The sequence below is a fragment of the Lissotriton vulgaris genome, chromosome 2_1, assembly GCF_964263255.1.
Source record: "Lissotriton vulgaris chromosome 2_1, aLisVul1.2, whole genome shotgun sequence".
Lineage (NCBI taxonomy): Eukaryota > Metazoa > Chordata > Amphibia > Caudata > Salamandridae > Lissotriton > Lissotriton vulgaris.
This window is the reverse complement of record NC_141687.1, coordinates 852,996,598-853,021,706: the sequence shown is the minus strand read 5'-3', so window position 1 is coordinate 853,021,706 and position 25,109 is coordinate 852,996,598. Positions and strand designations below refer to the sequence as shown.

Sequence of the window (25,109 nt, the reverse complement as noted above, 5' to 3'; positions counted from 1 at the left end):
ACTACTACAGAAATACCCCTGGAACTACAAGACTCCTACGGCAAAGTTGCCAAAGGCCCCGCACGTAGCTATTGACGCACTCAGCCCATCCTAGCTTTTCACTCTACAAACTTTTTCACGTTGGGATTTAAAAACCTTTAGTTCTAAACGGGAAAACTAAACTACAAGCCGCATGAAGCCAACACTGCTATTAAAACAAGGGCAGTGGCGAAGTGACAGATGACGTGGGGCACTGCACAGCCTTGCTCCTGAAATTCAAGAAAAAGTACCCCTGCCCCGCCCTATATTACACCCCTCTGCCCCAGCCTTACAGTTTAGTCACCCTAACAACCTCACGAGAGATCTCCTAGTACAGTAGAAGGGCCATGCTTGGCGCCACGGGAGACGCCCGCAGCACTAGAAGCGTGTCCTCAGCAGCACTAGGCGAGACAGCCTCAGCAGCGATAAAAGAAGCGTCCCCTTAGCACTGCAGGAGTGAGTACTCAGTCAGTCAGCTCAACAGAAAAAGCCCCAATGCAGCCAGAAACACAGGAGCAACAGGCAGGGGAACTCTTAACACTAAAGGAGAGTCGGCCTCACTAAAGGAAGAGAGACACTCGGGGCCAGGCCTCTGCAATACTGCAGACGAGACATGCTGAGCGCCAAAACAGGAGAGACAGCTTCAGTGCCACGACTAGACAGACATCCAAGGCACTGCCAGGCAGACAGCCTCAGCACTACAGGAAGTGCACATTCAATACAGGCCCGCAGCACTACAGGAAGGATAGTCTCACTCACACTCTAAGAGAGACAACCTGAAGGAAAACTGCCTCTACAACACCACCAAGGAGGCACCCCTGAGCACGGCTTAAGGGGCGCCCTTATCCTGCCAATGGTTGTGGCCTCTCCGCAGAGAAGCCCTCGGCACACTTGATATAATGTAAGAGAGCAGCCCGCTCGCAGGACCCTCGGACCCCCTTCCCCCCCCCCCCCCCCCCGCCGTGGCCGCAAATGTGCTCCGCTTCCTTACCAGGTCCTGGGCCGCGGGGCTGAGGCAGTTCTCCATTTCCTCCATGGCGGCCTCCACTAAAGCTCAGAGTTAAGCCTTCCGTGCCGGCGTCCCAGTTCCGGGCAGACCAGCTTCTATCCACTCCACTCGCCGCCGCCTCGGTCCAAGACGAGTCTGTAGTCCAAAACTTCCTATGAAACCACCCGGCCCACCTCAAACAGCAAGCAGAGGGGTCAACGGGGCTCCCCTCAGTAACTCTGCACGGGGGTGGCGCCCCCTCCGCCCTGACCTGGGCGCCCTTCTGGCCGGTCCGCGGCGACTCCTAAGCACGGGGACCCCCTTGGACGAAGAAAAGTTTCCACCGGAAAAACAGGTTGCACAGGTGCGTCTCTGAACAGCGCTCGCGCGGCTGCGAAGCACCTGCCTCGGGCCGGAGAGTGCACACAGGGCTGCCGGGCGCGAGGTCTGCTCAGAGGGGGCGCGCGCCTCGGAGCCCGGGGCCGCAGAAACTGAGGGCCGGAGGGGGGGGGGGGGTCTGCGCCTCACACCGAGCTTGCTGTCGTCATGGAGACGCCCCGTCACCTTCCTGTGGGCTCCTCAGACAGGACAGCGCCCGCCTCGAGCACTCCAGAGCCGGCCGGTGTGTGCCAGGACGCCTGACTCACCGGGAGGGCGCGGCCCCGGCGGGCTCCACCTCTCTCTTCCTCTCATGCTCGCTCCCCACTCGGGCGCTAATCACTATAACAAGTTGGACCAGTGCAGCCAAATTTAGATACATGCAAACCAAAAAGAAACACAAAACTTCCTGTTGTTCCCAGTATGTTCAGCTGTGACATCTCTACATGGATAATAACAATCAGATATGTACATATCAATTGCTTTGGGAAAAAAAGTGTCCCTGGTAATCTGCATCTTCTTGGGCAGAGAAGCAGTCCAGTAGTCCTGTGTTGCACTCTCCAACACAAGAAGTATGCGGCAATAGAAGACTACTTTATGTGGCCTAATGCAGCACAATCTTTGTTCAGCATTATTTTATTGTTTTGCCATTTTAACCCACAACTTTAGTGTCTAGGTAAAGGTTATACCTCATTAGTGTGTTTCACGCTTAAACAGCGAGCGAACAACAGTAACTGAGACTAACTGATCTTTGTGAACTCTCTGAAACGACCACATGTAATTGTATTTTTTGTAACTTTCTATCTGTTTAAGGAGCTACAAACAATATTTTTTGTGAAAAATGTAATGTATGCAACCGTTTGTGGATTGTGTGTTAAATCCATAAGTTGCAAAACTGAAATTTTTTACTGATCTTCATTATACTCCAACGAGGTGGAAAGCTGCAATACCTTTAAACGTGTTAAATGTCCTTATTTCGGTATATTTGTGACAATACAGTTATAATATTTTTTTACAGTTGACGTGTTGTGTGTCAATCACTTCTGTCAAAGCAGGAGATAGTGTGAACATCCGCTCCCACAGCATACTACTAAATGTCACTTACTAATTAAAAAACATGATTATCTCTTCAGATGCCTTTTTCCAGCACAGTCTCCTGTGGCAAATTCAGCCACTAGCTGATAATGGGATAAGTATGCTAGTATGTTTATTTTTATTATTACAATGTTAGACTTCTGCACACGACAGCAGGAATCTATTATCATGTTTATTACATAATTTTGTTTAAACTTTTCAGGATGTGTTTTAATAAATTACGAGCTGAATTTGAATCTGAAGTTATTCCATAGTTATTTTGCATTTAAGTGCAAAATAACTATACCATCAAAGACAGTAACTGACCAATGGGGTCATTTAGACCCTGTGGTAAGGATGAAATTGGTGCAAACTTTATTTGCACTAGTGTCCACTAGGAGCAGAAAACAAACTGCGTTTGTCCACAGTTTTTTTTCAAACGATTTTACGACCAATTTATCTAGCAGAAACTGCCACCCAAAAATGTTACAGATGAATTAAAAACACACAAAAAACAGGCACAAAAACCCTACACTTTTTATTTTGTTAACATGTTTGCGATACATAGACATGGCCACTGGAATTATGCAATTTTGCAGCTGCGGCGTTTTCCACTTAAATATGGATTGGCCGCATTTGCCACATAATCCATTTTCTGTTGCATAATCTGTAGATCTTAACAAAAAAGGTTTCTAGCCCAAAAAGTTCAAAAGTTACTAAAAACATGTCAACTTTTGCAAAGGTTGACTAGTCCTCTTTCTGCAACTTATTGCTGTATTTCGGTGTTCGGCCCTCGTCACCAGCCGACTGGACTACGGGAACGCCCTATACACAGGAACCACCGCCAAACTTCAGACTCGCCTCCAGCGCATACAAAACGCCTCCGCTCGACTCCTCCTCGACATCCCTCGCCACAGCCACATGTCCACCCACCCGAGAAACCTCCACTGGCTCCCCGTCAACAAAAGGATCACGTTCAGACGGCTCACCCACGCAAACAAAGCGCTCCACAACTTGGGCCCCGCCTACCTCAACAGCCGCCTCTCGTTCTACACCCCCACCCGCCAGCTCCGCTCTGCCAGCCTCGCCCTCGTCCCTCGAATTCGCAGAACCACCTCCGGAGGAAGATCTTTCTCCTACCTGGCAGCGAAGACCTGGAACTCCCTCCCCAGTCACCTACGACTGACCCAGGACCATCTCAGCTTCAGGAAGCACCTCAAGACCTGGCTCTTCGAGCAGTAGCAGCACCAACACCCCCCCCCCCCCCCCCCCAGCGCCTTGAGACCCTCACGGGTGAGTAGCGCGCTTTATAAATGTCTATGATTGATTGATTGATTAAACTTGTACTAATGGGGGTGAAACCTTTGCCCAGACAGTGTTAGTCTGTGTAAAAATGACAAAATAAGGAAAGTAATACTATCACAAAATGTGCTGCATTACGCTGCATAATTAGCTTTTTCTTGCTGCATAATTTAGTCAACCCTGTTGCATAATTTGGTCCACCCTACCGCATAAATCTAGTGGCTCTGTACATAGGCCATAAAAATACACCTGGTGCCTATTGCATTGCTCATGATGGGGAACTTTGCACTCAATAATATTCGGTTAAAATGACGCAAGTACTGTAAAGGGCATATCAAGATTGTAAAAAAACATTATTCCTTACCTTGTGGAACAAGCATGGACAATGGTATTAGTCAAAGCTTTTGATAGTGAAAAGTTTTCTACTGGTTTCATTAACAAACGGCAAAGGCAGAGCATGGGCAGAAACAGTGCAGGCTGCCCACGCTTTACATGAGCATCAGATCATAGTTACAGGTTACATCGTTACAAAGATTACACAGTTATTAGAACATGGCAACATAGTTACTTGTAAGGTTGAGATAAAACAAGCACAAATATGTAAGGGGAAAAGCAGGCAAGGGGAAAGATTCAGGGGAGGTGGAGTAGGAGCTGGGGAAGTAGACAGATAATGAAGGCGGGAAAGAGGAGGGGAGGGTGAGAGAGACCGCATTGAAAGAGGAGGGGAAGGTCGACGGGGACACAAACCGGTAGACGACTCAAAGCAACGTCCAAAGTCCAGTAAGCTGTGATCCCAGGGGAAGTGGTATCGCTTCTCTATCTCTGTTGCCCTTTACACAGTGAACTCTATCAGAGCGGTCTCTGAGACTCCAAGGCCTACATACTGGATCCTTCCCCAAAAAGGTGAGAGGGAGTGCTTTGGCAAGGGGTGCCATACCATGCCTCAGCTGTGAGTGGCTCCCTTGGCGCAGTGGACTCTCTCAGCGGGGTTTGCTGAGACTCCAGATTATAAATATTGGATCTTTCCCCAACAAGAAGAGAAGGAGTGCTTAGTCAAAAGGGCACAAAGGACAGGGAGCTAGGCAAGGTGAGAGATTCAGGGGCGAGGGGATAGGAGCTAGGGAAGTAGATAGAGAGAGAGTACTAATTGGGAACATATTTAATTGATGAGTTTTTATATAGCGCTGACTAGACCCGAAGGAAACAGAGTGCTTTACATGAGGAACAATAATGTTGCAATTTAAATCAGTTAAAAGTTACATACGTATCAAGAAAAGTATTTAAAGAACATAGGGGACAAGGTGAATGGCACAAGGAAGGGTAAGGGGATAGGGTAAAGGGGTAGGAGGAAAATAGGACGTAAAGACGAGGGGAAAATCTGCCCAAGGTCCGGCTGGGTAGGTGATGGCAGGGGGAGTCCACAACACGACTCGGACCCCCATAGAGAACAGAACTCTTTACCACTGATGAGGTAGTCTCTCGTTATATTTGGCCATAGAAGGGAGCCTAAGGGACAGCGGAGTTATTTACCATCCCATTAGGTAATTCCCGAGAAGTCTAACCGTGAATCCCTTTCCATCAATAATCCTCCGCGACATTACCTGTAAGAAGTTGGGAGATCGGGATATCCGTACACGGCAATTGTGGCCTAATCATTGATACACTTAAGGGCCGACAGTAAAACCAATTTAACTTTGGTCAATTATGTCAAGTGGAACTACAAAAGTCGTATACATTCAGAACAGACTATTCTACTAGCAGCAGCATTTTCCATGAGGCGATAATTGAAGCCCATGCTCCAATCAGGACACGGAACTTGATCATTAAAAGTGACCCTCCATATTATTCTAGAGGCGATTATATACACCCCCTGTGCTTGGCAGACAATTCACATGTCTTGATAAAGGTGGTTATAATAAGGATACATCACCGAAACGCGTCGACGCAACTAAAATTGTATAATTCAAGCCTCCAACACTACAATTGATATGCTGAGGTGGTAGCGATACAACACTGGTGTTATCAGATCGGAGCAAGAATATACAAATCTGTATCCAACAATTTCATGTTGTAACTGTTCTGTCTGCTTGTAATTGTGCAGGCCGCAATTAACTGTACTGTCTCAATTTTACTTTTGTTTTAGATTAGGGATTTAGTTCAGTTATCCCTATTAACTGTCGTTTTTTTAATGTATTCAAAATAAATGAATTTTTAACTTTCCCTATGCATTTGTTGTATGTAATTGTCACGTCATAAGGTTCGTTATTTTAAACCTGTACTAAGTTGTGCCTTAAAGGAACTCTTTCTCTCTTCCTTCCATTCACAACAGTCCAGAGCACAAGCTTCCTTCTCTCACACACAAAGTACAGCATATGAGTCAGCAACACAAGCTCTCTTTCGTTATATAAAAGGTACAGCATGAACATCAGCAGTGTGAGATTCTCTCCCTCACAGAACAGTTGCAGCAAGGTAACAGCATGCATATACTAAGTACCAGTTGTACTGAGCGCAAGGCTTGTTAAGGCCATGTCTTCCCCAACGTATTCGGTGCAGGAAATAAGGGGGACAGTGCTAAATCAAAGATCTGGCTGCTGTTATTGAGCCGGATCAAGGATCTGTATGGCCCTAGTGAAATATGTTGAATTTGTCCCAGAGTAATTTGCCAACACAAGGAAGCATTCAGCCGCACCCATACGTTGTCTAATTTTCATTCACAGCAGCAACCTACTGGCAGTGAGTACCCTCACTTGGAGTTGGGCACAAAACAAATGCCTGTTTTAAAGGACCATCAGCATATTTATGTTTGAGTATCATCGTGGCTGGGCACTATCTAGATTTTAACACCTAGTGCCAATGCAATGGGTGTAAACAAAGCCACACAGCCTGTTATCACGTCAAGTACATAAGAACTTGTGGTTTGGAGGCAGGTTTTTGATTTAGTTCAACCCATCTACATAAAAGATATACATGCTCTGTAAGAATGTCAGCTGTGTCTGCCTGCATGAGTAATTACACTAATAATGATTTAATATAGTGGTTAGTAATTTTCATTAATAGTTTTTAAAGCACTACTAATCCCAGTGGAGGGTCTCTGAGTGTTTGAAATTACACACACAAATTAAACAGAGATAATATACACAAGTGAGTAAATGAATGTACAAGAAATTTTAAATACGACAAAGAGGGTTACAAGGTGTACGAGTAACAGATCATCCATAATGGTAGGCAAAATGTGTTTAAAGTGCAAAGTCCGGAGAAACATATAGTCAGGATTTAAAAATGCAATACAGTGGTTGGTGTGGTCTGTAGAGATACGATTCTTTTTCTACCCAAAGGAACCCTTTTTAGCAACTTTAAAGTAATGATACATTCAAAAAATAAATAAGGTTCTAAACACAAACCTTGCAGTTTGCATGCAGCTCCCGTATCCCAGTTAATAGCTCACCTAGCTATATTAGAATTGCAATTTATGAATCGTAAGTAACAAGGGATCTGTGTTGAAAGCCCACTTACCTACATAAAATAAAATCTGTGATCTGGAGATTACACTATGCGCTTTGCAGCAGCCACACTAACCCACTATGCTACCTTTTGAGAGCAAACTGTGACTAGACACAACCCAGAGCTCTCCAGCAAGTGCATTAACGACCAGCATTACCTTCCCCTTATCAACAAATTTACTGTGACGTTTCTCCTTGTTGCCATTTTTTTGGCAGTAGAGTTTTAATAAAAAATAAATGCCTAAGTTGACTGTTAGACTCTACTTTTCATGACTCCGCACATCCTGACTCTATTCTCCTTTCTCCCTTGGCACCCTGACCCACACATTTAATGGGCTCCCGGAGTATTTTTTTCACAATTCCTCCATTGCCTGTTTCTGTGCGTGCTTTCACATCGTATTTTCCTTTCACTCCATTTCCTTCGCCCTTCTCTCTACCTTTCTCGGTCTCTCTCCATCTCTTTCTCGACCCTTCCTTCATTCAAGCCTATCTTTCTATCTCAAGCTTCATGTCATTGCACTCTTTGTTCTCCATCTCTGCTGCTTCATTATTCACAATTGCCAGTGGCTTTTAGAAACATCTTTTCTGCCAGGTGAATCCAACTCATGGCCACATACCTGTGCCATTAGTTACCTTCAAAACTAGATCCAGCCTGTGAATTGTTGGACCAACGTAAGTTGTATAGGCATGTAATCACTGGTCGAATTGTCAGCCTGTGCTTATGTGCTCCACCCATTTGTCCACCATCTTCTGCCATTGTGTACTGTACGGACTCATCCAAATCGTCAAGCCACCACCTAACTTGAGTAAAGTCAGGGCACGAATCCTAAAAAAAAAAAAAAATGGGGGGGCTAACCAAGTTAGGCAGTATGCACTGACATCTCGGCCTGTGCCAATCACAATGTGTGAGATCACAGCGCATGACATCGCACATGCCATCACAGGAAGTGACATCACAAGAAGTAACATCAGATCTTAAGACCTCACAAATATGTTTAGCAGGTCCATCATGAGCACATTTGAGGCAATTACAATATTTAACAAATTAGATTTGGCATCAGAGTTGTGCTAAAAAAAAAGAGACACAACCCTGACACAAAATCTAGGCCTCAACCTATACATTTATTGTTTAAGACCCTGCCACAAGGAAACTGGCAACAAGGATAAATATGGCAGTAAATCTGTATTGTTTAATTGGTTGCAAAGTCAGCATTTTAAAATAGCTTATGGGGTTAAGGCACCTGCTGCAGAGATCGTGTGATCTTGTGTGACATCTAACTCTCAGGAAATAATAATGATAAGATAACTCTGGAGGTTAACATATTTGCTGGAGACATCTGTGGCTTGTCTAGTCCCAGGTTTGTATCAAAGTAGCATAAAGGATCAATATGTCTCCTGCAAAACACATAATGTGACATGCAGATGACAGTTTTTTTATTTTATGTAAATGGGTAAGTTGGTTACTGTCTGAACACAGAGATCCTTTCACTCTGCTCTGTCACCGTGCTCTTCGCGCCACCTGTGTGCCTCGGTGCAGGCCTACTTTATTGGAATGACTCAGTCAGTATACAATTAATGTAAAGCAATGTGCTAAATAAGATAGCTCATAAACCGCCTCTCCCTCTCACCCCTCCCCTCCGTTTCTTCCTCTCCCCTCCAGTATCTCTCTATGAGTCGGTTTCATAGTCGCCACCTTCTTTGTGCATCTCGCGCCAGCTATATATGTCACCTCAGGCCCCCGCCCTCTTCCCCTGCGAGGCACGCACGCACCACTGCCCGAGGAACTTGAACATCCTCCGGAAGCCAGCGCTGAGATGTGGAAAGAGAAGAGGCCTGCGCGAAGCGGAGAGCCTGGTATGAGCCGGACATGAGTGGGGGCGAGTTGCTTCCTGCAGGCTAATGCTCTGAACGGAGGCCAGAGGATCCCCAGCGAAGGGCAACCCAGAACCACGCCCGCCCCTGCCAGGAAGAGGCTGCAAGGGCAGGCCTCAGCAGAGTCAGAAAGTTCTGTCACTCCAAAGAGGATTCTGATTGGTCAGGTACTGGTTCTAGCAGGCAACATGATAAAGTGTTTGTAAAAAGAACGAGGTCTTTGTACTTGTTGTGTAGTTTAAATACAGCTCTTAGAAAAGGCAAAAGCGCTATATAAGCGCTATATGAAATAAGTTATTTTTTTAAATGAATAAAAAAGTACTGCTGCACTCTACAACACGCAAACATAATCTCAAAACAAACAGGCGCGTGCTAGGTAATAAATAACCTAGTGTGTCTCTCGCGGTCTCTACCAGTTCAAGACTGATGGGGCAGTGGAAGGTGTAACCCCGAGGGGATACTGCATGCTGGGAGGAAACGCCCCTGATCTGCCTCCTATTCTGGATAAATGGGTCCGCCCAATACTGCTATCGGTCACCAACACCACCCATCGGATGAAAACCGCAAGCTACTGATCACACAGTGTGGATGCGGCTGCCACATTCTCTTACATTGGCGGGAACCACTGAGCCGGAGGTCAGTGACCTCATGGATAAAGGCTGGCTAGAAGAAATAAAAGGGGGTGGGTGAGGAAAAGTGAAAAGCCCAAACGAGGCCGAACTGGGGGTAAGGTGAACGAACACACAGAAAGAAGCACACTTGTTAGGAGTCAAAGTGGAGAGCAATTCCGAAGATAAGATGGAGGGGCCTGGTAGACGCATCCACTACATAAATTATTGACGGGATATACGTCGTAGGCGCAGCGCCATTGAGGCATGACGTCTGCGTGGCCAAGGATACCCTGCCCAACGCCTCGCGGAAAATAACTTTCCCCCAGACTGCTTTATCAATTTTGTATAGCATGAACCAACCAACCAACGCAGGCTCCTGGCCATGTAAAGCTGGAAAACAAGCACTGGCAAGGCCAATAGGTCTAACATTAGCAACCAGCCTTTTTGCTTTATTCAACGTGTGCTTTGTTGCGTTTTCGCAAAACTTTATTGTTGAGTGAGCTGATTAGACCTCCTCAATCAAAAGCAATCAATCTAAATCGAACACCAGACGTAAAAACAAGCAGGAGGTCCTTTTATGCGAAGGAAGTCATTTTGCCAAAGGAAGTCATGCTACTGTCTGTGTTAGCATAACTCGAAGATTCTGCACTTTCATGGAATATACCTATTTTGTAGTGATGACTGAGGTACACAGATGTACTATGTATAGTATCGGAAAACATTCTTCTGGCTTGTCTTTCCCTCCTCAGTCCTCACCCTGTATATAATCTCTTTCAACCACAGGCGGTAGGCCCTATATTCAGGTTGAGAAGCAGTAAGTGAGATGCACCTAAAACGAAGCTGCCACCTGCAACGTAACTGAAGCAGCACGAGGTGCCTCAGAGCAAAAATGGCAACAGCGCCTGTGAAAGACCTTCTGTGTTTCATCACTAGACACTACACAGGAAGTCTTTCACAGAAGCAGGTCGGAGAGACTTTTTAAAAAAGTTCCTTGGTTCGCAGAAGTTAATTTAATTAGTAATTTAATTGAGCATTTATTTAAAAAAAGACAGTACTAATACTATATTTAATTAAGTTACTGATTTAATATTAAATTACCCATCCCTTAAGCCTGAAAACCAATCATTACTGCCTCTTAACGCAACCACTATTTTTTGCAGTTTTTATTTGGCATGAACTCGACCCGAAGATATTGTAGTGCTTTATAAGAGCACCAGTTACATTTCACAAGGACACATTCATTTGTGGAATCACAGGATGTTGAGCCGACACAGAGACTTGAACCTGGTTTCTCATCTTCAAAGACTGCATCTCTAGCTGGTATGCTAAATCCTTCCCTGAACCCTGCAACTTCTTTGCTACCCCTTAACACTACCCTCCCTAAACCTTAAAACCCACTACTACCCTTTAATGCTACCCATTCCTGCACCCTTAATGCCCCTTACCGCTACCCTTCCCTGAACTCTACAAAGACTTACTGCTTCTTAACATTACCCATCTCTGAACCGTAAAAAATGCTTTCTACTTCTCAGCGCAACTCTTCCTTGAACCATGAAATGTTCTTACTTCCCTTTATCAATGTCCTCTGCAGAACCCTAAATACTCACTACCCCTTAATGCTACCCATCCTTGTACCATAAAAACCCCTTACTGCCCCTTAACGATACACTTCCATAAGCCCTACACATCTTTACTACCTCTTAAAACTACCCACCCCTTCACCTTGAGAATCCCTTAATTCCCCTTAAAGCTACCTTCTTTTACCCTAAAAACCTTACTACCCTTCATGCTACCAAAAACCATTTACTACCCAATGCTACCCTTACCCGAGCTATAATACCCTTCATAACCCCTTAACGATACCCATCCCTGAACCCAAAATACTCCTTAAGACAACCCTTCCCTGAATCATAAAACTCTGTACTACCCCTTAACTCTACCCTTCCCTGAAAAATAAACCCTTACTACCCCCTTTACGCTACCCATCCTTGAACCCCAAAAGCCCTTTACTACTACCCTTCCCTGAACTCTAAAAACTCCATACTACTCCTTAACACTACCCTTTCCTGAACTCTTAAACCCCTCTTACAGTCCCTAATGTTTACCTTCCTGGAATTCTACAAAGCCCATAACGCTATAATTTACTGATCCCTACAAAGCCCTTAGCAGTTTTTAACACTACCCATCACTGAACCATGCACACTTTTGACAGCCCCTTCCCTTTTTAAATATATTTTTATTGCAGAATTAGGAACAAGACCACATCTTAAGCCAATCAGTACACTTGCAGCATCACAATCTTAAAAGTTACAGATATATCGTACACAGCCATTTGGCCCACATCCCGGAGGCTGGGCAGCGCTGCAGGATTACCCTTCTCAGTAAGATGCTTCCGTGTACTCCTTTCCCAGGTATTCGACCAGCATCACTTTTTAGTATCTGCTTTGACCTCCCCTAAAACTCCCCCACCCCCATGCATCAACAAGCGAACTCAGAATTTTCAGGGAGAAACCGTCAACAGCTCATACCTCGCCCAACACAGTTCCGACCAAGTCGCTCCAGAGTCCCCCTCCCGGGCCTGCCCAGTATCACTGTCAGAATACCTGCCTGCTATCCCGGAAGCCCCGGTTTCCTGGGTCCAACCCACGTGCTATCCTCCTATTCTACTCCGGGCCGCTAAGTCGAGCTCTACCCTCCTCAAAACGCCACCCCCTCCCCCCCCAACTACTGCTGCTGCTGCTAATGCGGGCTGTCCAAATCCGTGCTATCTCAGAGGCTCGCCATCTACCAGGAGTCGTTCGCAATTGCTAAATGTGCATGCAAGCCGCATGGATCATCACTCCTCCTCGTCATCCCCCACCATGTAATCACGCAACGCTTGCACCACCATCTCCCAAGCTCTTGTCATGTCCAAACAGCTCTCCTTGCCAAGTCTAGTAGCCTGCCGCATTCCAATGATGCTTTCACAGCCCGCCCACTTCAACAGCTCATTCATCCACCTCCTCACTGAAGGGCCTTCTCTAGACTTCCAGTGCCAGGTTATCTCTCTTAGTGCCAATATAAGTCCCAAATCAATAAATTTACTGGTGATTCTCGTCTTTTTTGTATGCGGGAACCAGAGCAGGAGGCATGCCGCCATATCAAAGTCCACCTCCCTATCCGTTACCGCATTCAAGAGCACCCCCACTTCCGGCCAGTACGTCCCCAGTGTCGGACACCCCCACAACATGTGATCCAAGTCAACCTCGGGCGCCAAGCATTGTGGGCACACGGCGTCAAGCACCTGGAAGTACCGTTTTATCCTCTCCGGAGTCAAGTACGCCCTATGTAGTATAAAGAAATGCACCTGCTGAAACCGTGCATTCCTTGTGCCCTTCCACGTCCGCCGCAGGACCTGACTCCAGACCGTGTCCGGAATGGGCTTGCCTATGCTATCCTCCCATCGCGACTTCAAGGCCAGCAGTGGAGCTAGCCCCTCGTTCAACATTCTCATGTGGAGACACGTCACCGCTTTAACAGTGCCCGCTGCCATCACCACATATTGGCATGCCATGGTCACTTCCGGCTCGGCAAGCCCTACTCCCCCAATGTTTTTGCAGCGCCGCCACCACTGCCGCGTGCAATAGAAAGGTACCGTCCGGCAAGCCAAACTGCTCCTGAAGCACTTGATGGGGAACCAATGCTCCATCAATGTACAGGTCCCTCACCATCTGTAGACCCAATTCCTCCCATTCTAGAAGCCTGGACCAGTCACCCCCATGCGGCAGCGCGGTCAACATCCCCAGCGGTATCTCCGGTGCATACGGCCGGACCTTCCTCGCTCTTTTCAGACTCCGTTGCCAGCACATTCTAAGCGTCCTTTCCTCCACCGTAAGTTCCCTCGAATCCAGTTTCTGTTGCATAACTATATAAGAAAGGATGTACCTTGGAATCCCAGCACCACGGTCACACTCAGGACCCCTGAATTCTCTAGCCACATTCTGCGTTAAGGTCTGCAGTTGCGCCGCTAAGTAATATAGCTCAAAATCGGGGACTGCCATTCCCCCTTCAATCTTAGGCCTGATCAGAGTTTCCAACGCCACCCTCCGCCAACCTTGGCCCCAAAGGAAGCCAGTCACCAACATCTTCAGTTCCTTAAAGACCCGCTGTGGAATCCATACCGGCAGCGTTCGAAAGTAATAAAGCAGCCGGGGAAGCGCCACCATCTTCAACAGTGCTACTCGGCCCAGTACCAACAGAGGGAGAGAGGCCCAGAATGCCATGCAGCCCTTCAGCGCACGTATGCATCGCCCTACGTTCCCCTCCAGGAGATCAGCTTCCTCGTGATAAATGCGCACCCCAAGGTAGGTGAAGCCAGAAGGCTCCCATACTACCTCCCTTGCTAACGGGGGACAGGGCGTACCTGCCCGCAATGGGAATATACAGGTCTTAGTCCAATTCACCTTAAGGCCCGACAGCCGACCGAATCCAACCAGCATATCTACCGCTCCCTCCAGAGACCGTTCAGCGTCCGCTAAGTACAGCAGCAAGTCGTCAGCGTATAACGAGATATAATGCGACTCCGGCCCTTGCGTGATCCCTCCATACAGTTCAGTTCAAAAATCTTTATTTCGGTAAAAATTTACCATAAAAGACAATTTTTTAAAAACAATTCATTTAGAAATTTTATACAGCAAGTTGTAAGATTCATAAAAACATCACTGAAAAAAGAGTCCTTGTATACCAGAAACCGGTCTGCACTCAGATCTGTGTTTTAAGACATTTCCTTCTGATAGACCAGAGGGCGCCCAGGTACTTGGCCATAGCAAACACAATATGTTCTGACAGATCGGTTTTTAAAACTCTAAAAGCGGCCAGACACCTCTTAAATCCAAGATTCCTGCATAGGGGGACAATCCAGTACCTTCGGATCTCCCGATAAGCTGGGCAGAAAAAAAGAATGTGGATCTCACTTTCCTCCGTAATTCTGCAAGCTGGACAGGTGCTACTTGGATCATGACACCATTTGGATGTAAGAGTTCTGATGGGGAGAGATCCGTGTCTCCACTGAAGGTATAACTTTCTCAATAAGGTGGGATAAATTTTGTCCAAAGTTTGTTCCATGTTGTAGTTCACCTTGTGGGACAAAAAGGAAGCTGTTAAGGACCCAAGATGTTGGTGGCTAAGTATCTGGGAGAGTTTACTTTCACGATATGTCCTGGCTAAGTCCTTTTTAGAGAGGGTATGGCACATGTTCAGGGGGTCCGACCACATTGTTGAGAGGCCGAGGGCCTCCAATTCCAATTTGATGGAATTGAGCCACTTTATTTTTCGAGCTCCTGGAATAGCAAGAACCTCCCGGAGACCTTCCCTGTAACTGGCCAGTTCTGGGGTTGTCCATAATCTACGCCAGAAGGCCAGCGGGCGTAGGGCCAATTCCTCATCCAGTGGACACAGGCCCAAGTCCATCCTAAGGGGGACAAGGGGAGTGCTCGGTGGTAGCCCAACAAGGTTTCGGATGAATTTGTTTTCCACCTTCAGCAGCACTGTTGTTTTTTCAAGGCCCCAAAGTTCAGATCCGTAGGTAACAGCCCCCTTGGCCTGTGATTTGTAAATCTGTAGTGGAGGGCCAATGGGCCTAATTGATGATTTGTTACTAGCCAGGAGCTTCATTATGCCTCCCGAATGCTGGGTCAGTTTAAGGGCAGCTTTCTCCAGATGTGAGCTCCAGGTGAATTTGTCGTTTAACACAATTCCCAGGTATTCGAAAGTTTTTACTCTTTCCAGCTTGGTCTGTGCAATGCTTGGGCTAAAGTGAAATTTCTGTGGGGGGTTGAGGACCATGAATTTCGTCTTGGTGGTGTTGATTTCTAATCCATGGGCCTCACAGAAGTCCACAAAGCCATCAAGGATGCGCTGGATGCCTTTTGCCGACTTAGATAATAGCAGTGTGTCGTCGGCAAACATAATGGCTGGGACCCTCTCAGCAGCCAGTTTTGGGGCGTCAGAGTTAGGTACACCCGCTAAGTGAGCGATTACCCCGTTGACATAGAGACAGAACAGGGTTGGTGCGAGCACACAACCCTGCCTTACCCCCCTGCCAACGGGGAACCTCTCGGATAATTCCCCCATCCTGCCGCATCTAACCTGGGCAAAGTTGTTGGAGTGGAGGCGGATTATCATGTTCAAAAGGCCTTCAGGGACCCCCAGTTTGTCAAGGACCTCCCAAAGCTTATTCCTCGGGACCAGGTCGAACGCTGCCCTCAGGTCCACGAATACAGTGTAGAGGCTGCCACCCTCCAACTGCACCGTTTTCCAGTATATGAGGACAAGGCGAAAGACCTGGTCCACAGTGGAGACCTTCTCCCTGAAGCCTGCTTGCAGGGGGCTTAGAATGTTGGAGTCCCTGATCCACTCGTGTAGGCGGTCTAACAAGAGCTTGGAGAAAAGTTTCTGAGCTACATCAATTAGGCTTATTGGCCTATAGTTTGCCGGGAGAAGGGGGGACCCCTTTTTAAAAATTGGCACTATTTCAGCCCCTGGCCAGGTGGAAGGAATTGGGAGTCCTTTCAGAATGGAATTGAATAGCACCCCAAAGTAGGGAGCCCAAACTTTAGATTCGTGCTTGTAAAGGTCGCCTGGGATCCTGTCTAGGCCCGGCGCCTTACCTGCAGACAGGGAGGAGATTGCCAGGGTGACTTCCTCTACGCTGAAGCCATCCATTGCAGTCTCACTATTTTTAAGCTTGGGGGGCACTCCTACAGGTTCACTTTTCCCAATATCACTACTATGTGGTTGATATAGATTTTTAAAATGTTCCTCCCAGACAGCTGGTGCTATGTTGGCCTCGACTGCTGCAAGTGGTTCAGCCGAGCCGTGCCTAACAATCTGCCAGAAGGTCCGTGAGTCTCGGCAAGCAAGAGCAGCTGTTATTTTTGACCAATTCTCCTCATCCCAATCTATTTTTGCAGTGTGAAGAGCGGCTTTATAGGCTACTCGTCTCTCCCTAATAGTGTTTGGTGGGTCTCGTGCTTTGAGTGATTCCAGCAGAAGGGTTTTTGCTTCCCTGCAGGTGGCATTGAACCAGCTCGCTCTTCTCTGTTTGGGTTTGTGTGGCCTGACGATTGGATTCAGTACCTCTGCAAGATTAGTGCATAACTCAGAGTGGATGTTACCGAGAACGGACAATTGCGCCTGGGTACCCGGACTGGCTGTAATACTGGTCTCGGAATCGCTGGCCGAGAGGTTCATACAGCGCTCTACTTTTTCCAGGGTAGGGACAACTAGTGCATAAATTCTCTCAATGTTGTTATGGTTTTCAAGCAATTTGGCCCATTTAATTCTACGCCTGTTGCTGGATAGCACAAGGTCGGGCTGTGGTGGTGCATTGATGTCTACCTCATCTGTATGCCGACCAAGGATCTCAAAGTTTAGTGAGAGCAGGTTGTGATCACTGTCAAATCTGGGGATAACTTTGAAGTCTTTCACCCTCCTCCAATCCCTGGTTGGAACCATTATATAGTCAATCTGTGACTCATATCCTGGTCTGTTAAAAGTATTTTTTGGCGGGATATCACCCTTGGTCCGACCATTGCACGCCCTCAGCGAATGGCATAGAGTGAGGGCCATTATCTGAGTAGCAAGGGGGGACCATGCCCTGGTCACTGTTTCTGCGAGAGTAGGAATTTCCCATAGGTCATCCTCCTCACTGGATATGCCCTCCAAGTAGTCAGGGAGCGGTTCATATTGCCGATTGAAGTCTCCACCTATGATTAGAGGGGAAGAAAAGTTGTGAATGTCGAGGAACTGTGCTAAATCTTCCACTGGACCCGAAGTTGCTGCAACCCCCACTGGCCTTGAATATATATTAATTAGTGTGAGCTTACCTCCACAAGGCCAAACAAGGGAGACACACTGGACGTCACAGGAGTTGGTTTCCAGGTGTGTGGCCCTACAGCCCAAGTGGGACCCAACCCAGATCGAAAGTCCTCCTGAGGGTCGGCCCTTTCCTCCCCATTTCGCTTCAATATTAAAGATAGCGAATCCCTGGTGGCTAAATTGTTCTCTAGCCCATGTCTCTTGTAAGAGACATATATCATAGCCCTCTACTAGATCTGTCCAGTCAGGGGTATCTACTTTATTGGCTAGCCCTGCCACGTTCCAGGATAGAATAGAAATTATACCCGGGGCCTTTGGTGTGATACTAGTGTCCGATATCGTGGTGCACTCTTGGGCTACAGGTTTTCCACATTGGTTGGGTGGGTGGGCGTCCAATAGAATACTATTTAATTTAGGACTATGTAGGATGGGAGGGTTATGTTCCAGCCTAAAGTGGATATTAGTGATTGCACCTTTGGGTGAACATGTGGCTAGACTACCTACCCCTACTCTGGGATCGTCGGTCATTATCTGGGCAGCAGTTTGTACGTGGGATCGAACACCCCTGTGTGTTTTTAAAATACTGTTGGGTAGTATGCCGCCCATATGGTGTATGTTGACGGTATTCGGAGTGGGCGGAGGGGGTTCGATGGGTGTCGAATGTAGAAGTCAATCCACTTCCTCAAGACACCCATATCTATTGGACATTGGGACCCCATTCCATCCACCGAGTGCGTCTTCCCAACAACTGCTTTGTACTCCCCATGTGTAGTTCCTCACCGGAATCCTACTCCAGTTCACCCCCTGAGCTACAGGGGGGCTTGGTGGATAGAAAAAAGTGAGTGGTCTTGCTATTATAGATGCAGATGAGCTATGGTTGGTCCATGAGTAAATGGCAGTAACAGTGTTAGGATCCTCAAAGGAAACAATCACACAGTCGCCACAGATGGACTTTTGCGTGGTCCCTACCCAGGGTACCCTCCGTACCATGAGGATTTTGCTCCTCAGGTGGTTGGGTATTGGTTTATTGGCGTCCAACCAGTGGGTCACCTTATTCTTTAGAGAAGCAAAGTTTTCCTGCTGGTTGTACGTCAATTCAGTTACCCCGGTCAGCACGACAACATAGGGGCTGACCTCAGGGGGAAGATCTACAAATCCCCTGGACCGTATAAAGCTAGTGCTTGCTCTCTGTGATATTGGGGGGTTTGTATTCTGGCCATTTTGCCTTGGTTTGGGATAGTCAGTCGGAGGAGGTACTCTTTGGCCAGATGTAGTTGAGGGGGGTGGCGGGAGAGATACGGCCCCCGATTGCATTATGTTTTTCTTTCCCCTACTAGGAGGATTATGGGTTTCTACCTTGGTACGTGGTTTAGGTGTTGGTTTGACCTTGGGTGTAACAGTGAGACTAGCAGAAGAAGAGGTGGCAGCAGGATAGGAAAGCGGGGGTACGTTAGTTGTTCCTAGGGGCTTGGCCTTGGGGGAGGCCCGCAGGTTCGCAGCGACTTGAGTGATAGGACCAGGAGGAGCTACTGGTGGCGGGGGTACATTTGAGCATGTTGGTTTAGAGTTCTGCATAGTGATAGTAGCTAGATTTAGTATGCTTTTTTCTATTTCCAGCAGTTGTGTTTCTATGTGTGTGAATCTCTTCTCTAGTGGGGAAAGTAGTTTTTTAAGTGTTTCCCAAACTACAGTGAGAAATTCAACATCCTTCCCTTTAATGGTGCAGAGCGGAGTTCCTGCAGTGTCACTTTCAATAGTCAGGTCATTATTTTCTCGGATGACTACTGTGTGCGAGGGAATATTTTCTGGGCACATTTCTAAGGGGGGAGATTTAGTCACTGTCGGCGAAGCAAGGGGAGGTGCCTTTGTTGGTAGCTGCGCCTTAGCCACTTTGGCCCTTTTCCTTGAGTATGCCGAGGTGGGGTTGCGCTTCCTTTTGTTGTGTAGCTGGTTTTGTAATTTGGGTGAACTAACACCTTTTTCATTGGAAGCTAGAATGGTTTCGGCTTTGGTAAGTGTGCCCTCCTCTGCTCCCTTCTTTTTTTCTACAGATGCGCCCGGATGAGATTTTGGGGAGAGAATAGTGATTTGTGGAGATCCCCCCTGTGGTGCAGGTGTACTATCTGCTTGTGCTTGTGCTACATGGATCACAGCATTTGTGACAATCAGGTTGGGTGTAGAGGCGGGCGGACGCTCTGGTGTTTTCGCCCAAGCAATAGGACCTAGGGAGGATTTTTTGGCGGCAGTTAACTCAACTGACAGTCTTCTAGCTGCTTCAAGTTCCAGTGAAACCCTGTGTTGCATCTTAGTGATTTCATTGTCGATAGCAGTGTGTGTCCTGGTAATAAAGTCGTCCAAAGTTCCATTTTTTTAGTTTAGATTTGGCCGCTCTGTCTCTAAACTCGCGGGCTGCCATGGTGGATGCAAGGTGAGCGTGCAAAGAGAGTGAGGATGTAGGATCAAATGGGGTGGCCCAGTCCAGTCTCTAACTGCCTCTAACGGCCTAAAACGGCCCGCTCTTTGCCCGGTCTTCGCCCCGGGGATCGCCCCGCGCGCGTCCCGCGGTGCGCGAGACCAGGGCTCCTAAATATGACAGGGGGGCGTGGCACTAGGAGGGGGCGCGGCACGGGCGGGAAGAGGAACCAGCTGTCGGTGATCTTCAGGAATGCTGGTCCTCGCAGTCCCGCTCGCCGCGCCTCTCACCTCCCTTGCTTTGTCCAAGACCACAGGGAACGGCAAAGACACTGCCCACAGGACACAGCTCCCAGCTACACCAGTAGCGAGCAGGGCAGACTCCAACAGGTCAGTTTCACTCTCGAGCGGCTCCCGCGAAGCGGGGGCCGCGAGAGGTTAAGTGCTCTATCAGGCAGGGGGCGTGGCACTAGGAGGGGGCGCGGCACGGGCGGGAAGAGGAACCAGCTGTCGGTGATCTTCAGGAATGCTGGTCCTCGCAGTCCCGCTCGCCGCGCCTCTCACCTCCCTTGCTTTGTCCAAGACCACAGGGAACGGCAAAGACACTGCCCACAGGACACAGCTCCCAGCTACACCAGTAGCGAGCAGGGCAGACTCCAACAGGTCAGTTTCACTCTCGAGCGGCACCCACGAAGCGGGGGCCGCGAGAGGTTAAGTGCTCTATCAGGCAGGGGGCGTGGCACTAGGAGGGGGCGCGGCACGGGCGGGAAGAGGAACCAGCTGTCGGTGATCTTCAGGAATGCTGGTCCTCGCAGTCCCGCTCGCCGCGCCTCTCACCTCCCTTGCTTTGTCCAAGACCACAGGGAACGGCAAAGACACTGCCCACAGGACACAGCTCCCAGCTACACCAGTAGCGAGCAGGGCAGACTCCAACAGGTCAGTTTCACTCTCGAGCGGCTCCCGCGAAGCGGGGGCCGCGAGAGGTTAAGTGCTCTATCAGGCAGGGGGCGTGGCACTAGGAGGGGGCGCGGCACGGGCGGGAAGAGGAACCAGCTGTCGGTGATCTTCAGGAATGCTGGTCCTCGCAGTCCCGCTCGCCGCGCCTCTCACCTCCCTTGCTTTGTCCAAGACCACAGGGAACGGCAAAGACACTGCCCACAGGACACAGCTCCCAGCTACACCAGTAGCGAGCAGGGCAGACTCCAACAGGTCAGTTTCACTCTCGAGCGGCTCCCGCGAAGCGGGGGCCGCGAGAGGTTAAGTGCTCTATCAGGCAGGGGGCGTGGCACTAGGAGGGGGCGCGGCACGGGCGGGAAGAGGAACCAGCTGTCGGTGATCTTCAGGAATGCTGGTCCTCGCAGTCCCGCTCGCCGCGCCTCTCACCTCCCTTGCTTTGTCCAAGACCACAGGGAACGGCAAAGACACTGCCCACAGGACACAGCTCCCAGCTACACCAGTAGCGAGCAGGGCAGACTCCAACAGGTCAGTTTCACTCTCGAGCGGCTCCCGCGAAGCGGGGGCCGCGAGAGGTTAAGTGCTCTATCAGGCAGGGGGCGTGGCACTAGGAGGGGGCGCGGCACGGGCGGGAAGAGGAACCAGCTGTCGGTGATCTTCAGGAATGCTGGTCCTCGCAGTCCCGCTCGCCGCGCCTCTCACCTCCCTTGCTTTGTCCAAGACCACAGGGAACGGCAAAGACACTGCCCACAGGACACAGCTCCCAGCTACACCAGTAGCGAGCAGGGCAGACTCCAACAGGTCAGTTTCACTCTCGAGCGGCTCCCGCGAAGCGGGGGCCGCGAGAGGTTAAGTGCTCTATCAGGCAGGGGGCGTGGCACTAGGAGGGGGCGCGGCACGGGCGGGAAGAGGAACCAGCTGTCGGTGATCTTCAGGAATGCTGGTCCTCGCAGTCCCGCTCGCCGCGCCTCTCACCTCCCTTGCTTTGTCCAAGACCACAGGGAACGGCAAAGACACTGCCCACAGGACACAGCTCCCAGCTACACCAGTAGCGAGCAGGGCAGACTCCAACAGGTCAGTTTCACTCTCGAGCGGCTCCCGCGAAGCGGGGGCCGCGAGAGGTTAAGTGCTCTATCAGGCAGGGGGCGTGGCACTAGGAGGGGGCGCGGCACGGGCGGGAAGAGGAACCAGCTGTCGGTGATCTTCAGGAATGCTGGTCCTCGCAGTCCCGCTCGCCGCGCCTCTCACCTCCCTTGCTTTGTCCAAGACCACAGGGAACGGCAAAGACACTGCCCACAGGACACAGCTCCCAGCTACACCAGTAGCGAGCAGGGCAGACTCCAACAGGTCAGTTTCACTCTCGAGCGGCTCCCGCGAAGCGGGGGCCGCGAGAGGTTAAGTGCTCTATCAGGCAGGGGGCGTGGCACTAGGAGGGGGCGCGGCACGGGCGGGAAGAGGAACCAGCTGTCGGTGATCTTCAGGAATGCTGGTCCTCGCAGTCCCGCTCGCCGCGCCTCTCACCTCCCTTGCTTTGTCCAAGACCACAGAGAACGGCAAAGACACTGCCCACAGGACACAGCTCCCAGCTACACCAGTAGCGAGCAGGGCAGACTCCAACAGGTCAGTTTCACTCTCGAGCGGCTCCCGCGAAGCGGGGGCCGCGAGAGGTTAAGTGCTCTATCAGGCAGGGGGCGTGGCACTAGGAGGGGGCGCGGCACGGGCGGGAAGAGGAACCAGCTGTCGGTGATCTTCAGGAATGCTGGTCCTCGCAGTCCCGCTCGCCGCGCCTCTCACCTCCCTTGCTTTGTCCAAGACCACAGGGAACGGCAAAGACACTGCCCACAGGACACAGCTCCCAGCTACACCAGTAGCGAGCAGGGCAGACTCCAACAGGTCAGTTTCACTCTCGAGCGGCTCCCGCGAAGCGGGGGCCGCGAGAGGTTAAGTGCTCTATCAGGCAGGGGGCGTGGCACTAGGAGGGGGCGCGGCACGGGCGGGAAGAGGAACCAGCTGTCGGTGATCTTCAGGAATGCTGGTCCTCGCAGTCCCGCTCGCCGCGCCTCTCACCTCCCTTGCTTTGTCCAAGACCACAGGGAACGGCAAAGACACTGCCCACAGGACACAGCTCCCAGCTACACCAGTAGCGAGCAGGGCAGACTCCAACAGGTCAGTTTCACTCTCGAGCGGCACCCACGAAGCGGGGGCCGCGAGAGGTTAAGTGCTCTATCAGGCAGGGGGCGTGGCACTAGGAGGGGGCGCGGCACGGGCGGGAAGAGGAACCAGCTGTCGGTGATCTTCAGGAATGCTGGTCCTCGCAGTCCCGCTCGCCGCGCCTCTCACCTCCCTTGCTTTGTCCAAGACCACAGGGAACGGCAAAGACACTGCCCACAGGACACAGCTCCCAGCTACACCAGTAGCGAGCAGGGCAGACTCCAACAGGTCAGTTTCACTCTCGAGCGGCTCCCGCGAAGCGGGGGCCGCGAGAGGTTAAGTGCTCTATCAGGCAGGGGGCGTGGCACTAGGAGGGGGCGCGGCACGGGCGGGAAGAGGAACCAGCTGTCGGTGATCTTCAGGAATGCTGGTCCTCGCAGTCCCGCTCGCCGCGCCTCTCACCTCCCTTGCTTTGTCCAAGACCACAGGGAACGGCAAAGACACTGCCCACAGGACACAGCTCCCAGCTACACCAGTAGCGAGCAGGGCAGACTCCAACAGGTCAGTTTCACTCTCGAGCGGCTCCCGCGAAGCGGGGGCCGCGAGAGGTTAAGTGCTCTATCAGGCAGGGGGCGTGGCACTAGGAGGGGGCGCGGCACGGGCGGGAAGAGGAACCAGCTGTCGGTGATCTTCAGGAATGCTGGTCCTCGCAGTCCCGCTCGCCGCGCCTCTCACCTCCCTTGCTTTGTCCAAGACCACAGGGAACGGCAAAGACACTGCCCACAGGACACAGCTCCCAGCTACACCAGTAGCGAGCAGGGCAGACTCCAACAGGTCAGTTTCACTCTCGAGCGGCTCCCGCGAAGCGGGGGCCGCGAGAGGTTAAGTGCTCTATCAGGCAGGGGGCGTGGCACTAGGAGGGGGCGCGGCACGGGCGGGAAGAGGAACCAGCTGTCGGTGATCTTCAGGAATGCTGGTCCTCGCAGTCCCGCTCGCCGCGCCTCTCACCTCCCTTGCTTTGTCCAAGACCACAGGGAACGGCAAAGACACTGCCCACAGGACACAGCTCCCAGCTACACCAGTAGCGAGCAGGGCAGACTCCAACAGGTCAGTTTCACTCTCGAGCGGCACCCGCGAAGCGGGGGCCGCGAGAGGTTAAGTGCTCTATCAGGCAGGGGGCGTGGCACTAGGAGGGGGCGCGGCACGGGCGGGAAGAGGAACCAGCTGTCGGTGATCTTCAGGAATGCTGGTCCTCGCAGTCCCGCTCGCCGCGCCTCTCACCTCCCTTGCTTTGTCCAAGACCACAGGGAACGGCAAAGACACTGCCCACAGGACACAGCTCCCAGCTACACCAGTAGCGAGCAGGGCAGACTCCAACAGGTCAGTTTCACTCTCGAGCGGCACCCGCGAAGCGGGGGCCGCGAGAGGTTAAGTGCTCTATCAGGCAGGGGGCGTGGCACTAGGAGGGGGCGCGGCACGGGCGGGAAGAGGAACCAGCTGTCGGTGATCTTCAGGAATGCTGGTCCTCGCAGTCCCGCTCGCCGCGCCTCTCACCTCCCTTGCTTTGTCCAAGACCACAGGGAACGGCAAAGACACTGCCCACAGGACACAGCTCCCAGCTACACCAGTAGCGAGCAGGGCAGACTCCAACAGGTCAGTTTCACTCTCGAGCGGCACCCGCGAAGCGGGGGCCGCGAGAGGTTAAGTGCTCTATCAGGCAGGGGGCGTGGCACTAGGAGGGGGCGCGGCACGGGCGGGAAGAGGAACCAGCTGTCGGTGATCTTCAGGAATGCTGGTCCTCGCAGTCCCGCTCGCCGCGCCTCTCACCTCCCTTGCTTTGTCCAAGACCACAGAGAACGGCAAAGACACTGCCCACAGGACACAGCTCCCAGCTACACCAGTAGCGAGCAGGGCAGACTCCAACAGGTCAGTTTCACTCTCGAGCGGCACCCGCGAAGCGGGGGCCGCGAGAGGTTAAGTGCTCTATCAGGC

General features: G+C 50.5%; 1 protein-coding gene across 25 annotated transcripts in view; it reads right to left on the bottom strand.

Moving 5' to 3' along the window:
* LRRFIP1 (LRR binding FLII interacting protein 1) overlaps positions 1–25,109 on the bottom strand; it is a 470,251-nt gene that overhangs the window by 323,213 nt on the left and 121,929 nt on the right. For 6 of the 25 annotated variants that reach the window (XM_086956308.1, XM_086956325.1, XM_086956327.1 and 3 more), the window contains exon 1: positions 1,010–1,703. The exons of the other annotated variants lie outside the window; for them this stretch is intronic. In XM_086956308.1, the coding sequence (XP_086812434.1) occupies positions 1,010–1,054 (45 nt within the window). In that variant the 5' untranslated portion in view covers positions 1,055–1,703. Of the gene's footprint in view, positions 1–1,009; positions 1,704–25,109 lie in introns of those variants that run through there. 25 annotated transcript variants of the gene reach the window in all.